The 16352-nt window shown below is 69.5% G+C and overlaps 2 protein-coding genes across 2 annotated transcripts; both read right to left on the bottom strand.

Annotated features, from left to right (window-relative positions):
• Positions 1 to 1281: 1281 nt before the first annotated feature.
• Positions 1282 to 7894, bottom strand: CILP2 (cartilage intermediate layer protein 2). The gene is made up of 9 exons (XM_074851742.1): positions 7832 to 7894; positions 6240 to 6338; positions 5674 to 5946; positions 5259 to 5441; positions 4719 to 4877; positions 4352 to 4615; positions 4101 to 4209; positions 3848 to 4005; positions 1282 to 3738 (listed from the first exon to the last, which is right to left on the bottom strand). The coding sequence occupies exons 1-9, from the start codon at positions 7890 to 7892 to the stop codon at positions 1346 to 1348; spliced, it is 3699 nt and encodes a 1232-aa protein (XP_074707843.1). The 5' UTR covers positions 7893 to 7894; the 3' UTR covers positions 1282 to 1345.
• Positions 7895 to 9124: 1230 nt separating this feature from the next.
• On the bottom strand, positions 9125 to 15642 carry YJEFN3 (YjeF N-terminal domain containing 3). The gene is made up of 6 exons (XM_074851848.1): positions 15591 to 15642; positions 12756 to 12864; positions 10836 to 10946; positions 10630 to 10743; positions 9991 to 10141; positions 9125 to 9356 (listed from the first exon to the last, which is right to left on the bottom strand). Exons 1-6 carry the CDS (start codon positions 15635 to 15637, stop codon positions 9142 to 9144), a joined length of 747 nt encoding a protein of 248 aa, XP_074707949.1. The 5' UTR covers positions 15638 to 15642; the 3' UTR covers positions 9125 to 9141.
• Positions 15643 to 16352: the final 710 nt, after the last annotated feature.

Raw genomic sequence — 16352 nt, 5'->3', positions numbered from 1 at the left:
TACCGTGAGCCGGGGGGACAGACAGACGTCAGACGGACAGACAGACCCACTGCCCTTCGCCTTGGCCAGGGTCACCCAGTGGGTGCCCAGATCCTATGCTTGAGGAGAGGGGCGGGAGGGGGGGTTGCAGGGCTGGATGGGGCCCCCCGCCCCGGCTGCCACGTCCCCCGGCCGCGGGGAGCTGGCGTGGTTCCCCCCGTGCCGCTGCCAACGGCCTGAACCGGGCCCAAGGCAAACAGGAGCCGCCGGGACGGTGCTACCGTGCAGGGCGGGAGGCGACGGGGCAGGAATTTGGGGGACACACACACACATACACATGACAGGGGTACCTGGACCCCCCCCGGAGAAGCCCAGCAGCCAGGCGGGTGTACACACAACCGTATATTTTGTAATAAATAATGTACAAATCCGCACGCACCGGCACCACTGCCGCGGGGTCACATCCTGCCGTGGCCTCACTCGCACCCCAGGAGTTGGGGGGAAGGGGGTTCCCTGCGCTGGGGAGGGGGTTTAAGAGATTTTTTTTTGTCTGGGATAAAAGTAGTTGGTGTAAAACTCTCCCCGAGGGCAAAATAGTCAGGTTGGTGGCAGCAGGATGGGTGCAGGATCAGGCCCGGCTGGGTGCGGGTGAAGGTGGCGGGGACCGAGCCCGGCACCCCAGAGGCCACTGAGCCCCCACGCCCGGCCAGATTGCCGGCACCCCACCATGCTGGGGCAGAGAGCACAGGGAGGGCTTTTTATCCCCATTCTGTTTGTTTTTTTTTTTTCCCCAAAAAGAAACCCCACGTTTCCTTGTGCGGCGCAGGGCAGGTGTGCAGCGCGTGCTCCCAGCTCCCAGCACCCTCAGCCAGCGCCGGCCCTGGCAGGGTGACATGGGACCCCCGCTGCCGGGCACGGGGGCAAAGCACCGGGCAGGGACCCCCCCCTTCCCATCCCAACTCCTTCCCCTATTCGCTTCCACCCCCTCTTTTATTCTTTTTTATTTAAATAACCCCCGTGGGGCCGCGGCCCCGCTGCCAGCACCACCGCGGTCCCCAGGGCTGAGCACCAAGAGCTGCCCCGCGTGGGGCTGGGGGCGAGGGCAGGGGCAGCACCGGGGTGGGGGGCTGGCGAGGCCGGTGGGGGCTGCCCGCTGTCACCCCCCTCCCCATGTCCCAGCGGTGCCCTGCCCCGCTGTCCCCCGGGGCCACGGCGGGAGGGTCCCACTCCACGTGTCCCGTGTGTGTGTGTCTGTGTGTCCCCTCCTCGGTCGTTATAAATGAGCGCGGGTAAAAGCGACGGGGAAAGAGAGGGCAGAGCTGAGCCGGGGAGGGGGCACGGGGTGGCGAAGGGGGGGCCGCGGCGCTCACGGCTGCCCCTGAATCCGGCCCGTCCTCCGCCGGCTGCTGGGGGTCCGGCGGGTGGCCATGGGGCCCGGGGCTTGGGCGCCAGAGGCGAAGTCCATCACCTCGGGGGGAGCCCGGCGCATCTCGCTGGTCCCCATCTCCCGGCGGATCTCGGCCAACGCCTCGGCCGGGGCCGTCAGCAGGCGCTGGAAGAAGCTCTCCCGCCCCGCCGGCCGCTCCCGGCAGGTGAAGGTGACGGCCGTGCCCGCATCCGCCTTCATCTCCCGTGAGAAGCCATCGGAGGTGCCGTCAAAGCAGCGGCCGATGGCGATCTCCTTGGCCAACCGCGGGTTCTGGTCCGTCACCGTGTAGATGCCGTAGTTGTGACCCAACGGGTCGACCGGTGCCAGCATGGTGAAGGCGGCCGTGTGGTTGTTCTCTGCCACGGGCGGGTGACGGCTCAGGTACTCCCGGAGGAGGCTGTTGACGGCCGTGCGGTGGCAGCTGCCTTGGGGGATGATGGAGACCAAGGTGCGATCCACCAGGCTCTGGTCGAAGAGCATCCCACTGCACTTGAACTCCACGCAGGCGCCCGAAGTGTTCTCCAGCAGCATGTCCCGCACGCTACGGGTGTCACGCAGCCCGTAGAGCTGCCCCCGAGTGCGGGGGTGGCTGCCCCCCATGTTACGGGACCTCACCATGTATTCCTGCGGCCCCTCGATCTGCACCTTGATGAAACAAGCCCTGAACTCCTGAGGGTTGGGCCACCACGAGAGGTAGTCTCCGGTCCAGGAGGTCAGGTCGCTCTCCTTGAAGGGCACCACGTTGTACTCGTACTTGTCCACCTCCACACGGTAGAAGCGGAGGTGGTTGGCACTGACGGGCGCCTCCTCACACTCCTCGAGGCTGCGGTAAGGGTAGATGGGACCATTGGTCTCGTCAACGTTGTTGGGGTCGGGCTTGGCCACATTGATTTGGAAAGCTGTCTTCTTCAAGTTGGGGTCATCGTGGTCCAACCGGCGGTAGCCCAGCTTGCCCAGGTAGGGCTGAGACACCCCAACAGCGTTGGGGTTGAGCTTGGGGCTGGAGGCCACGGCTTCCAGCTCCTCCCCGCCCAGCGTGGCGGTGACATAGGCCGAGTAGGCGTCGGGGCGCTGGCCGTCGCAGAAAGCGGGCAGGCAGGCGCCGTTGGGACCCGTCACCACGCTGTCGAAGCGACCCCACGCCCGGGGGTTGGCGGGGAAGCCGGGCTGGGGCTCCAGGTTGATGAGGCTGATGACCACCCCTTCCAGTTGCTCGTAGGGGTTGAACTTCTCGTTGCTGTAAGCCCTGACCTTGACGAAGCAGCGCCGGTCCTCCGGCACGTCCAGGTTGAAGAGACGCCGCTCCCGGATCTCCAGGTTCCCCACCAGGAAGGTCCTTTCCTCCCTCTTCCCCCGGCTCCCCCCAGCCGGGCGGAGGACCCCCTCCTCCTCCCACAAGCCAGTCTCGGGGTTCAAGGACCACAACTTCATCTTCTGCAGGTGCTCTGGCATCCAGACCTGCCCCGCGTCCATCCGCACCTCCACCGGCCCTGTCTGCAGCGCCGCGCCGCTCTTCTCTTCCCGAAAATCCACGGCGAACATGCCGTAGGTCCGCAGGGGCACAATCTCTCCCTCAGCGTCGGCAAAGCTGAGGTCGCTGGAGGCGGCGCCAGCCGTTGCGATGTCTCTGGGGTCTAGGAAGGTGATGCTGGCTTTGACTGTGCCCTTGAAGACCTCCCCGGAGGGACGGAGGAAGGCACCAGCGGGAAGGACGAGCTCCCCGATGGGCTCCCGGCCGCTGGCCTCCCCCAGCGGGATGGCATTGCTCCGGCTGCCGTCCAGATCCACCGGCTCCTTCTTCCGCAGCATCTTGACCTCCTGGTAGATGGCACCGCCGCGGCGGTTGAAGGGCAAGACCTTGATGGCATCCACGAACCTCTGCTGCCGGTCCACGAAGCGAGCCACCAAGCGCTGCGTGTCCGGCGGCACCTCGATGGTGAAGGAGCCCTTGTAGCCGGTGAAGCCGACCTTCCTCCCCCCGAGGAAGATCTGCCCGAAGCGCAGGGGCTCGCCGGTGTCAGCCGCCGTCACCCGGCCCTGCACCAGGACGCGGGGTTGGGCGCAGGGGCCGCAACCGCACTCGGCCACCACCTTGAGGGGCAGCAGGGAGCCGGCGCAGGGGATCTCCCGCATCTCCATCCTCCGCACCCCGCAGCAGCGCCCCACGTCCGCCCCGCACCCCGTCTGCTCGGCCGCGCTGTCGGCGCACGGGACGGGCGGGCAGCGACCCACGTCGTAGTAACGGGAGCCGGCAGCATCCTGTGGGCACTCGCTGGGCAGCTCCACGAGGCTCGGCTCAGGCTCTGGCTTACAGCTCTGCTGGCCCTGGGCTGGTGGACACGGGGACAAGGGGGCACACAGGGGGTTAGGGTGCCCCTCCCCATTGCACACCCCATCCTGGCACGGTTCTACCGCCAAGAAAGCCCGTCCCGTCCTCACCCAGCACGGTGAGCTGCGCCGGCGCCGATTTGATGGCCCCCGCCTCAGTGCTGGCTTTGCAGTGGTAGGTGCCAGCCTGCGCCGGTGCCAGCCCGCTCAGCACCAGGCGGCTGCCGTACCGGTGCACCTTCCTCTCCAGCAGCGTCCCGTTGTGGTACCTGCAGGGACGGGGACAGGCTCAGCGGAACGATGGGGCTGCCTTGCCCCCCCACACCCCCCAGTGCCGCCGTTCCGCTGCCCGGCCCCCGCTCACCAGTAGTATTTCTTGGGCACGGGGGTGCCCGAGGCTTTGCAGCAGAAGGTCACATCCTGCCCAGCCACCCGCACCTTCGTTGTGGGGTGCAGCACCATGTAGGGCTTCTCTGCAGAGGAGGAAGGTGGAGGGGGTAAAACGAGTCGCCTCCAACCCCCCAGGATCGCTCCCCCCATCAACGCATCCCTCCGGGAGGTCCCTCTAGGGGTGCACAGCTCAGCCCCCCCCTCACCCCACCCCGCAACGCTCACCCAACCTCCGCAGCCTCACGTGTGCCACCGCCACGCCGGAGCCGTTGGAGACGACGGGCGCCAGGCCGGGGGCGAAGCCGTCGCGGTGGGCGCTGATGTTGACGGCGGAGCCTTGGCACAACCCGGCCGCGGCGAAGCGCCCGTGGGCATCGCTGTGGGCCAGCAGCACCGGCGGGCGACCCTCCAGGAAGATGCGGGCGTCCGGCAGCGCCGCGCCGGTGGCGGCGGAGACGACGGTGCCCTGCAGCGTGTGCTCAGGGCAGGCTGCGGGGCGGCACGGCGGTGCTCAGACCCCCCGGCCACGGCCGGACCACGCGGGTGGGGGGCACCGGGAAAAAGGGAAGGGGGTCCGGAGTCCCCAAGGTACCTGGGCAGGGTGAGGGGGGACATTTCTGCACCTCGGTGGGGCGGCCGGCGCACGACACCTTCTTGGTTGTCTTGCAGCTCCGGCGCCGGGTCCGCATCCCGGCGCTGCCGCAGCTGCGAGAACAGGGGCCCCAGGAGCCCCACTCCAGCCACGCCGGCTCTGTGGGGGACACACCGGGTGGGACTCGGCCACCGCACTCCCCCCCCCCCAGCCCCCAGGGTGGTCCCGCACCACGGGGACACACAGGGGGTCCCCAACCAGGGAGGCTCCATCCCGCCGCCGGTGCCCGGCCAAGCCGCGGCTCACCCCCGCCAAACTATTTTTACCAGCGTGGCCTCTGTTATTGCAATTAAGCTGACGATGTGCAGGCGGCGGCGGCTTCGCCCGGGGAGCTGCCGCGTCAGCACGGGGGCAGCCACCACGTGCCGACGGCCCCGTGGGACCCCTCGTGCCACCGGCAGCACGAGCCGGAGGTGGCAGGCAGCAGGCGGCAAGCGGTGGCCACGGCGGGGGCAAGTGGGTGCTGGTGGGGGTCCCTACCTGGGCAGGGGCCGGCGCTGCACGGCCGCCGCTCCACGGCTTTGCCCTTGCACTTGAGCTCCTTGAGCGCGGCCACCAGCCGGGCGTTGACGCATCGGCGGGTGCGGGTCTGGGTGCCGCTGCTGCCGCAGGCCCTGCGTGAGCAGGGGCTCCAGGAGGACCAGTGCGACCAGTAGATGTGCTCTGGGGGGGGCAGAGGCATTATTAACTGGGGACCCACCACCCGCCACCCAGCTGCAGGGGGGGCACGTTGGCCGCGCCCCCCACTCCACCGGGACAATGCCCAGCGTCGTGCACCCAAGGGGTGATGGCTGGAGCGGGATGTGACAGCGGGGGGGTGACAGTGCAGCAATGGGTACAGACCCCCCACCTCAGCGGGGTCTGCAGGGGGGACATGGCAGGGACAGGCACTCACCCAGCGGGCAGAGGAAGCGGATGTGGTAGTTGGAGCAGGTCTTGCCCTGCGGCTGCTCCTTGTTGACGCAGCGAAAACCCTTCTTGGGGCTGACGTGCACCACCTCGCCCACCTCCTCGGGCAGCTCCCACTCGGTGGTGCGGGCCTGGATGGCCACCGGCCGCTCGCAGACGCGCCCGCGGTAGTAGAAGCGAATGGCTTCCAGGCTCTCATAGTCCCCAGCCCCCCCGGGGTGGTCAATATTGAACCAGGACGTCCACTCAGCTCCTCTGCCTGGGACGGAGTGAGCCCTGAGCGCATGGTTTGGGGGGCAGCCCCCACCCCGTGTCCCTAAATGCACCCCGAGGTGCCACCAGTGCTGGGGACATCGAGGGCGACAAAGTGTGGATGGAAGCACGTGGGGATGGAGGGCACCGGGGGTGGGGGGGATGCAGTGTGGGAGGAGCGCGGGGTGGACCCTGAGAGGGGTCACCGAGGGGGGAGATGGCACCTCCTGGACTGGCACTGTGGGCATTGCCCCTTCGGGGTGTCCCCGGAGGGCCGGGGGGGCTCAGGGAGGGTCGTACCTGCCGTGTCCAGGTCGAGGTCTGCTGGGCTGGGGGCCGCTTTCCAGGGCTTCCCCCCCACGCCGCTCTTGCCCGGCTCCGAGTCATTCTCCAGGGGCTCTGGGGGGAGCACAGGGTGAGAGCACCCAGCGCTGGGGCACCCTCTTTCTCCTCAGGGCACCCAACGGTGACCAGCCGGCCCCTTGCCGAGCCGGAGGCACCAAAGCAAAGCGCAGCCAGCACCGGGACATGCCGTGTCACAGCAGAAATGGGGACCCCCCCCCTGCTCTGAGCCCCCCCAAACCCACCTCATCAGCTGGACAAGGGGCTCAGAGCGGGATTTACTGGCTCCATGGGGACAGGCTGATGGTGTCACCGTCCCAGGGTGGCCAAGGATGGGCTGTAGCCTCCCGGCCAGCCAGGGATGGACCGAGGGGTGGCCGAGGTTGGTGCCGCGTGGTGGGTCCGGCCACGCCAGGGCCCACGCTGTGTCCACGGGGAAATGCTGCCCGCGAACTGCTGGCTGCCCGGGGACAAGCTCAGCCCCAGGGGCAATGTGGGGTGGGGAGATGAGGCGGGGTGCCCACGCACGGCCCCTCCACGGCATGACCCCGGGGTCACCCCGAGCCCCACCATTCAAACTGGGAGGTGGCAGGAATTCGGTCTGTAAAACCACAGCCGGCAAACGGAGACGCCGCCACGGCAGCGGCCGGCCCGGAGGGGCTCGCTGGGCATCCCGGGCGTGGGGTGTCCCACCCCAGCTCCCTCCAAGCCCGGCCAGCCACGGCCCACGGTGGGGAAGCCCAGGGAGCCGGGGTCTCCGAGGGCTCTGCCCACCCACCCGCCCTCGCTCGGGTGATCCTCGGGGCTGAGATGGGGGTTCAACCGTGCTGGAGGGGACAAATGCAGGGAGCAGGTCCCCGGAGAGATGCCTGGTCCCTGGTGCCTGTCACCCGCGGGCACAGGGCAGGATGTGGCCGAACACTCAAGCCACCCCTGTGCAGGGTGTGCAGTGGGCACCCCATGGGCACCCCACGGGCACCCCACGGGCACCTCCACCAGCAGCGATGCCATGGCAGGGCGGTCTCGACCCTGCCACCCCCTGTCCCCTCCTCAGGTGGCAGGGAGCTGGGGGCAGGGGGACCCGTTGCGGGTGGATGGATTTTGTCCCTGGACCAGGGACATTCCCAGCTCAGATCGCACAGACGCTGCCCTTGGTGTCTTGCAGAGACCCCCACGGGGCTGAGGGGCCTCAGCACCGGGGGATAAAACCCCCACGGAGCGACTGAGGCGACCGGGGCTTCCCACAGGTCACCCGGTGTTGGAGCAGGCGGGGGGGGACACGGCGCTGGGCATGTCCCCGTCCCTCCGGTGACACAGCCCCCGGGGAGGGCAAAACCGCCCTGAGAATCCCCAGCGCATCCCCCATCCGTGACCACGACCCCGGCGCACATCTGGCCCCGGCGCACATCTGGCGAGCGCTCAGCCCCATCCCCATCGTGCCCGGCATCGCCGCCACCAGCCCCCCAGGGAGGGCAGAGATGCCCACGGCCGGTGGCACAGACGGGGCGGGGGGTCCCTGTGCCGCGGTGAGACGACAGCCCCGGCCTTACCTGGTGCCTTGGCACCGTGCAGAGCGGCCAGAGCCAGGAGGGCCAACGCCAGCTCCCCCATGGTTGCCCACGCGGCGGCGGGTCGGCCGGCGACTGCGAGTGCGGCGGCACCGTGGGTCTATATATGAGTGAGGCCTTTCCCACTCGCGCCGGCAGACAGCAGCAATCGGCTCCTGGCACCCGGGGCCGGCGGCTCTGCCGGAGCTGGAGCGGTGACAAGAGGGAAGCGGGAAGGAGCCCTCCCCGGCGAGCCGGCCGCGCGCTGCCGCTCGCCGCTCCAGCCCGGGAAACTTGAGGGTTTGTTTTTGCAAAGCTGCTAAAATTGGATGCACTTGGGAATGCGGAGGGGAGGGAAAGGGGGGAAAAAGGCGAGAGCGAGGCCGGCCCCGGCGCTGCTGCGGTTGGGGTCGGGGTGCCAGCGTTCCCCTGGCACTCGCTGCCTTGGGGCACGGCGGGCTGGGGGGGGTGGAGGGGGCGGGGGGGGGGCCGGTGGGTGCCCCCGCCGTGACCTGGCCCCCGTGGGTGTGTCGGAGCCGCCCGCCTCCCGCTGCCGAGCTGAGGCCGTGCAGAGCTCGGTGCACCCATGGCCCCAGCTGCCCCTGCTGAGGGCTGCAGGATGCAAAGCGCCCAGAGGTGCTGGTGTGTGATGGTGAGGTGGGGGGGGGGACAGCGTGGGGAACCCTCCCCTCCCCAGGGTCACCCCCAAACCGCAGCTGCCCACAGTTGGGGACCGCAGCCCCCTCCCGCAGCCCGGCCGGCGGAAATCCCGGCGCATTCCCTGCATTCCCCGAAACTCCAGCTGCACCGAGCTCCCCCGGGGGGGCAAAGCAGATCCCAGCACCATCGCAGGGCTGAGGACACCCTCTCTGCTGGGACAGGTGGGGACAGTCCCCAGCGGTGGCTCGTCACAGCCCTCCCTGTTAATTAAACACCTCATAGCAGGGGGGCCGCTTCCACGACCCTTCCCTGGTGCGTTCGAGGGTTTCAGGCCCGGGGGGGTGGGATGCAGAAGGACCGGGGACCCCACAGCCACCCCCAGGACCCCAGCGGCTGCCCACGTCCCCTCGGGATGGGCCGTAGAGGGGTGACACTGGGTCTGTCCCCAAAAGTAGGTTGGCGACAGAGCATGGGGGGGGTCGAGCCGTGACAGTGGCTGAGTCCCCCGGCGTGGACGAGGCGTGGGGCTGAGGCCCGGCACAAGCCCCCCAGCTCAACCCCCCACACTGGGAGGCCACCGTCCCCCCACCCCATGTCCCCAACAGCCCCGTCCCCAGGCAGACGCCAACCCCAGGGCAGAGCCGCCAAGCGCTTTATTGCCGGGGGGCTCGCAGGGCCACCACGCACTCGGTGCCAGGGTACTCGGGGGGGTTGAGCTCAAACTTTTTCTGCACATCGTAAGGGAGGAAGCGACCGGCCACGAAGTGCTGGCGGCCCAGGAAGCGGCGGGCGCACTGCTTGGGCGCCGACAGGGACACCAGGACGTCGGGGCTGATCCCGCCGCTGCTCCCGGCCTCCACGTCCCACCCTGCGACGGTAAAAAAGACACGGGGAGGGGGTCAGGGGGTGACCCCGGGGGGACACACGGTGCTGCCAGTGGCCCAGAGTTGGTGGGGGATGCTCTGGGGTGGGCACAGGGAGGATGGGGTACATGTCCCCCCCACCCATTGCCACCCTGCGCAGCTCCGGCCGCATCCTGGCACCACGCGGGGTTTTTCTTGGTGGGGATTCACCAGCGGCTGTGCCGAGGGCTCCTGTTTGCTCCTGCGGCGCGGGGCGGGGGGGGGGGGGGGACACGGGGGGGGGGTGGTTTGTGATGGCAATTCCAGGCCTGGCCACCAGACACCCGGGTGTTTTCAAATTACATCATGTCTCAGTTCAGGGAGTTTGTTATTTATCGTGGATGCCCTGAATGCATCCGCGGAGAGCGGCCGCCAGCCCTGGCTCCCGGCGGGGATGCTGCCAGGCTTGGGGGGGGAAGTGGGGGGTCCCCGGGGCTGTCCCCGCCCTGGGAGGGCACCGCAGGGGCTCCCCAGCTGCCCAGGCGCCAAGCCCAGGGTGACGCCATGGTGGGCAGGGTGACAAGCCCAGCGTGTGGGGAGCACCAAGGTGGGGGGGTCCCATCCTGCCCGGGGTGGGGGGAGCTGAGCACAGTGCCGGACCTGAGGGCACGTCCAGGCTGACGATGGGGATGCGGATGAGCTTCAGGGTGGCCAGGATGGCGGCGCAGGGCTCCCTCCCCTCGCCCGCCTCAGCCTCGGCTCCCAGCACGGCGTCCACCACGGCGTTGTAGGCGTCATTGATCAGCTGCACCTGGGGGGGGGGGGACGGGGGAGGGGACAGGACGGGGTGCGCAGCGTGTTTGGGGGGGGTCCCCCAGCCACTCCACTATGGGACCAGCACCGAGCCCCACACTGGGATCCCATCTTCCTGCATAAATAGACTCACCCAGCAGCTACTGCCAAAAAAATCCCCCCCCCCCAACAAGCTGAGGCAGGGAGGGGGGGGCGAGGGGCGCGGTGGCGGGGCAGAGCCCGGCACGCCGAGCCGCGTGGCCCCGGCCAGGGCAGCGTTTTCGGGTCACATTCCTCTCACCGAGCCCGGCGCTTCCAACAACAACAGAGCCGGTGGCTGGCGGGGCCGCGGCAGCCGCCGCTGGATTTCATGGCATCCCCGGGCTCCCAGCAGAGCCGGGGGCGGCGGCGGTGGGGAGGGCGGGGGGAAGGAATCAAAAAAAAGAATAATAAACTCAACCACGTCAGCTGGTGAGCGCGGCGGCTCGGGGGTAGGGGGGGGCTCACCTCGGTGGGGAGGTAGGAGAGGAAGGGGATGTCCATCTTCTCGCACTGAGTCGTGAAATCCCGGTACAGGGGGTCCGGGGAGCGTTTGGGGTAGAAGATGGTGGGCTCGTAGTCCTGCGCGGCGGAGAGCGGGGATGTGGCGTTGGAGCCTGGCACCGCTCGGGGATGAAGAGGAGGAGGAGGAAGGAAGGGAGGAAGGTACCTACAAAGATCCGCAGGTGCCGGGCGCACACCAGCCCGATGGCCCCGTTCTGCGCCGGGCCGCACACCACCAGCACCGTGGGCTGCTTCCGCGGCAGGGACGGCAGCGGGAAGGCCTGCAGGGAGGAGACGGGGACATCGCCCCACCGCTGAGCCCCGAACCCCCCCCCCCCCGCCCCGGGTCAGCCCTGGGGACAGTCCCCAGCACCGGGGACATGGCAGGGAGAACGGGGCAAATGGACCCAGGGTGTGGATGTGCTGCTGGGCGGGTGGCACGGTGCAAGGCGGGACGGGGACAATGCCCAGGGTGGGGTGGGGACGGCATGCAGGGCAGGATGGGGCATGTGATGGGATGGGGACAATGGCCACAGTGGGATGGGGATGGCACCCACAGAAGGACGTGGATGGCACCCAGGGCAGGACAGGGCCCATAGGGGGACAATGGTGCCCATGGTGGGATGAGGATGGTGCCCACAGTGGGATGAAGGTGATGCCTACAGCAGGATGAGGACAGTGGCCACAGCGGGATGAGGACGGTGACCACAGTAGGATGAAGATGATGCCCATGGTGGGATGAGGATGGTGCCCACAGCGGGATGAAGATGATGCTTACAGCAGGATGAGGACAGTGACCACAGCGGGATGAAGATGATGCCCACAGCGGGATGAAGATGATGATGCCCACAGCGGGATGAAGATGATGATGCCCACAGCGGGATGAAGATGATGCCCAGGCCGGGGACGATGCCCGCAGCGGGCCGGGGCTCCCCGCCAGCCTGCAGGGAGGCAGCCGCGCGCTCCGCATACCAGCAGCCTGCGAAGGGAGGCTCTGAGGCTCTGTTTATCCATTGACGGATTTTTTCCTGCTCACGGAGCCTGGCTCCTGGTCCCATCCAAGCGCCAGAGACCCGAGCGGCACGGCACGGCCCCGCTCGCAGCCGCCGGCGCGCTGGACAAAGCCGCGCTTGCCTGGCCCTGGCCCTGCCCCAGCACTGGCCGCGCTGCCAACTGCCCTGTGGCTGGGGGGGACGTGCCAGGAGGGGACGATGCTGGGGACACTGGCTGGGGTTGGGGGGGGAATCCCCAAGCTGGGGCCTGTGGCTGCTCTCCCCAGCTCAGCCCCACGAGGAAGAGGAGGATGCTCAGCCCTGTGGTACGGGGGTCCCCGGAGGGGTGGGCAGCCCCACGGCGTGGGACTGGGACCAGCCCCAGGATCCAGAGAGGCTCCAAGCCCCGAATATTTCCCCTCCTCAGGCAACTCCTCTGCCCTTAGAGAAGGGGAGGGCAGAGCACGGTCCAGCCACCTCCAGCGGAAAAGCTGAGACAGGCGGGTGCGGAGCTGCCGGCCCGCGAGGCACAAAGCTGCCCTTCATCTGCCCAGAGCCCGGCTGCTGCCGCCTCCTCCTCCTCCTCGCATCCAGCACGAGCACTCAGGGCTCCCAGCACCGGGAGAGCGTGGCCAGGGCGCGGGGAGCCCCGGGGATCCCCCCAGCACCCTCCTCCCCGCAACACAGTGAGGACAGCTGGTACCCGGCAGTGCCGACACCCCGGGAAGGGCTTGAGCGCCCACGGGACACGGTGCAACCCACGGTCCCGGGGTGAGCCCGGTTCACCCCAGGGGAAATAATGAAGCGAGGCTGAGGAATGCAAAAAACAAAAACAAAAAACCCACCCAGGGAGAGGCTGCAGCCCTGGCACAGCCCGAGCATCGCTTCCCGCTGGGCTCTGCCACGAGCCCTGGCTGTCCCCTGTCCCCTGTCCCCAGGTCTGGGGAGGGAGGGAGAGGGTGGGAAAGGCCCCGCAGGGGGACAGGACGAGAGTGGGAGAGCAGCCAGCAGCAAAGTCCCCGGCCCTGTGGGGTGTCCCTGTCCCTGTGGGGTGTCCCCAGCCCCATGGGGTGTCCCCAGCCCCGCTGGCCGCCTCACCTTGGTCACAGCCATGGCACAGGCGTGTCCCCAGATCTCAATCAGCTGCTGCCGCCCAAACCGATAATCCTCCAGCAGCTCCTTCTCGATGGCCTCTGCCTCTGCCTTGCTGCGGGGTGGGGGGGGAGCGGACAGCAGTGAGGATGTACCCCCCCACCCCCAGCACTGAGCCCCTCAGGACTCCGCTCCGTCCCCAGGGTGTGGGGCAGGGGATGCCTGGGTGGGGGGCACCGGGCTGGGGGTTTGCAGGGCTCAGAGTGGAGGGGGGGGGACACGGCCGGTGGCTCAGGGCTGGAGACGTGCACGGCCGGCTCATTCGGGGGCCCGGCACGGCGGGGTGGGGGCTGTATTTCGTGCGAGGCACTCACGGCCCTGGCAGCGTCCCCGGACTCGTGGGGATCGGGCTGTTATATAAAAGCGAACAATGCTGCGGTTGTTCCTTCGCTGCCGAGCCCAGGAGTTGGCAGGGCCGGGGAGCCTCCAAATTGGACAATAATTGTTCACATCTGTTGGCTCACCTGCGCCGCGGATGGGAACAGCGTGTGCCGGATCCAGCGCGCCGCTGCCGCCGCGCTTGTTGTGGAAGGGACGGTGAAATCTGGCCCCTGGGAGAGGCTGGAGTTGGCAGCCCAGGGGGGTGAAAACCCGCAGGCCTGTGGGGGAGCTGGGGGGCCCCGGCCGTGCTCCCGATTTGGGGGTGCATGCTCACACCTCGCTCAGGGGACCCGCTGGCCCCCCGCCACAGGCAGGAACGGTGTGGTGCTGCCGGCCCCGCGAGCTGGAGGGGTTACAGGGTCGGGGTCCTGCCTGCGGGGGGCTGGGGGGGGGCCCCCACATTGTCCAGGCTGACCCCACGGCCCAGCCCCGGCCCCCAGCAGATCCCACCCCCACGTGTCCTGGCAGACCCGAGACCACCGAGATCCGACGTCCCCTGGTCATTCTGGCAGACCCCAGGGAGCCGCCCCACCCCCCGCCAGGCCGGCTGACCCCCCCGCCCCCCATCCCCGGGCCACCCTGACAAACCCCCCAGACCTGCCGTGCCCTGGTCGCCCTGGCAGCCCCCACAGCCCCCATCCCCTGGCCGTGCTGACAGATCCCATTGACTTCACGTCCTCTGGTTGGCCCCACAGCCCCCCCCCCCCCGCCCCAAACCCTGGCAGACCCCATAAGTCCCCAGTGACCCGGTCGTCCTGGCAGACCCCCAGAAAAAAATTCATCCAGCCCCATCCCCTCCTTTCCCACCCCATCCCGTCCGCGTCCCCAATCCTTTGGTGCCCTCTAGTGAGTCCCAGCCCGGCCCCAGCCCCACAGCAGAGTCCTGTGGGCAAATGGGGGGGAAAAAAAGGGGCCAAATGCAGCCCCCGGCCCCCCCTCCCGTGCGGGGGTGGCGGGGCCGAGCGGGTCCCAGCGCAGCTGTGTTGTCGGTCACCCAACAAAAGGCACATTTCGACAAAACTCCCCACGTCTGCTCCAGGGGAGAACATTGCCCGTAATCGCTGCTGGCAGGGAAACCTGGGCCCTGGCCCGGGCTGGCTCCTGCTGTCCTGGCATCGTCCCCAGGGAGGTGGGGGACACACACACACACACGTCACAGGGCTCCCTGGGTCCTGGCTCGCTGCCCCCCCCCCCCAGCTCGCAGCGTCCCCCCCAAAACGCTCCGGGGTGCGCGTTCGCCATCAGCCCTCCCCGCTCGCCCCGGGCTCTCTGCAGTTTGGCTTTGCTATAGAGTCGGGGGGTCGGGGGGGGGAGGAAAATGTGGGTCCCAACCCCTGTGCAGGGGGAGATACCCCTCAGAGCCTCGGGGGGGGACACCCAGCAAAGCCCAGTCCAGCCCAATTCAACCCAGTTAGTGGTGCCTCCCGGAGCGGACGGTGGGTGGCCGAGGCTGCTGCTGCGGAGATGGGGCAGGAGGGAGAGGAGCCGGCGGATGAGGGGGTCGAGAGCTCCCCCCCTGTGTCCCCCCCCCCGTACCCCGGGCCCTGGAAGGGGCACCCTGGCTCCGCACCCCGATTCTGCATCCCAGCTCCGAGTCCCCCCCTTTGCATCCCGGCTCTGTGCCCCCCTCCCCTTTACATCCTGACTCTGCATCCCGGCTCCGTGTCCCCCCTCCACCCCCGCCGGGGGACACCGGAGGCACCAACCCTGCCCGGTACCGGGGTCCCCCCCCACCCCTCCCCACCGGGTCCCCCCACTCCGCGGGGAACGCGTCTGCCGGAGACATCCCTGCCGCAGCCATGGAGACCCGGGATGCGGTTGCTCTGGCAACCGAGGCTATTTGGGTACCAGCCCCCCCCCACCCCTCGCCCCCGCGGCTCGGGGGTGCGAGGAGCCGGGGTGGGATTGCCCCGGGGGACCGACTGTCCCGGGGGACACGCGTGGGGACAGCGCGGGGGCCGGAGGAGGAGCCCGGGAGCATCAGAGGGGGCAGGAACCGACCCGAGGGGGAGTCCCGGGGCAGTGGCGGGGGGGGGGGGGGGGTGTCCCACGGGGGTCCCACCCCATCCCCGGCGCCGCGGGAGCCCCCAGCACCCTTCCGGGGTCCCCACCACGTCCCGCGGAGACCCGGCACCGGTCACGTCCTTGCTGGAAGCGGGGACCAGCCCAGGGTGAGCCGGAGCGGGGCGGGGGGGCAGCGGCTGGAGGGGGGGTCCCGGCTGTGCCGGAGCTAATCCCCGGCAGCCCCGGTGCGGGCGCACGGCGAGGGGCAGAGGCGCGGCGGGATCCCCGTACCCCCCCCACCCGGCCCGGGGCTCCCGGTTCTCCCAACGCGCGGTGCCGGCGAGCGGGAGGGTGTGGGGGGGTTCCCCGGGGCAGTGGGGGGGGGCCTGGGCTCACCTGAGGTACCGGGGCGGCTCCCGGGCGCGGCCGGGCGCGGAGCTCATACCGGGCAGCGGGACGGGGCAGCGGCGGAGCCCTGCGGGACCGACGGCAGCGCGACCCCCCCCCACCCCGCCACAGCGCTTCACGGTGCCGCCCGGGGGAGGCGGCTCCGGCTGCCCCCGCCCCGCCCGGGCCCGGCCCCCCCTCCCCGGGAGCATCGCACCGGCCCCCGGCCCGCCCCGCGCCCCCGCCCGGGGATGATGGCGGGGGGGGCGGCAGAAATCGCGTCTATGACCCCCCCCTACACCCCCCCCTCCCCTCCCTCGGCCCGCAGGCAGCAGGCAGGCAGCTGCCTGCACCCCGCAGCGACCCCGGGAAGCACCTTCCCTCCCCCGAGCTACGTTGAAAAACTCAAAATCGGTGGTTTTCACAAAGTGCATCTGCGGCATCAGCGACCGCAGGGAGGGGGGCGCTCAGAGCCCACACGGCCACCCCCCACCCCCCGCCCCCCACCAGACCCTGACCGGGACACGGAGGGACACGGGGATGGGAGTGGGGGGTTCCCAGCCCCCCTGGGGTGCTTTTGGCAGCCGGGGCAGGGCTCTGCAGCGAGCGGCTGCTGCTCAGGACCCATCCCACGCCCCCCCCCCCCCAATCCAGGGCTGCAGGAGCGAGAACCGGGACCCCCGGCCACGCAGGAACAGGGAAGAGCAGCAAACGCCCCCACAGCAGCCGAGTTTTCCCGCTGCGGGACGCGGAGCCGTACGGAACCACGCA

Source organism: Strix uralensis, chromosome 27, assembly GCF_047716275.1.
Source record: "Strix uralensis isolate ZFMK-TIS-50842 chromosome 27, bStrUra1, whole genome shotgun sequence".
Taxonomy (NCBI): domain Eukaryota; kingdom Metazoa; phylum Chordata; class Aves; order Strigiformes; family Strigidae; genus Strix; species Strix uralensis.
The sequence above is the reverse complement of the archived record's forward strand: the minus strand, read 5'-3'. Positions and strand labels throughout refer to the sequence as shown.

Excerpts from the sequence above, each read along its gene's own strand:
- CILP2 (XM_074851742.1), bottom strand. The coding sequence starts at position 7,892 with ATGGGGGAGCTGGCGTTGGCCCTCCTGGCTCTGGCCGCTCTGCACGGT. Across the intron at positions 6,339-7,831 it reads GCACGGTGCCAAGGCACCAG|AGCCCCTGGAGAATGACTCG; the intron begins GTAAGGCCGGGG and ends TGCTCCCCCCAG. Across the intron at positions 5,947-6,239 it reads CCTCGACCTGGACACGGCAG|GCAGAGGAGCTGAGTGGACG; the intron begins GTACGACCCTCC and ends ACTCCGTCCCAG.
- YJEFN3 (XM_074851848.1), bottom strand. The coding sequence starts at position 15,637 with ATGAGCTCCGCGCCCGGCCGCGCCCGGGAGCCGCCCCGGTACCTCAG. Across the intron at positions 10,744-10,835 it reads CCCGGCACCTGCGGATCTTT|GACTACGAGCCCACCATCTT; the intron begins GTAGGTACCTTC and ends TCCGCCGCGCAG. Across the intron at positions 10,142-10,629 it reads TCTCCTACCTCCCCACCGAG|GTGCAGCTGATCAATGACGC; the intron begins GTGAGCCCCCCC and ends CCCCCCCCCCAG.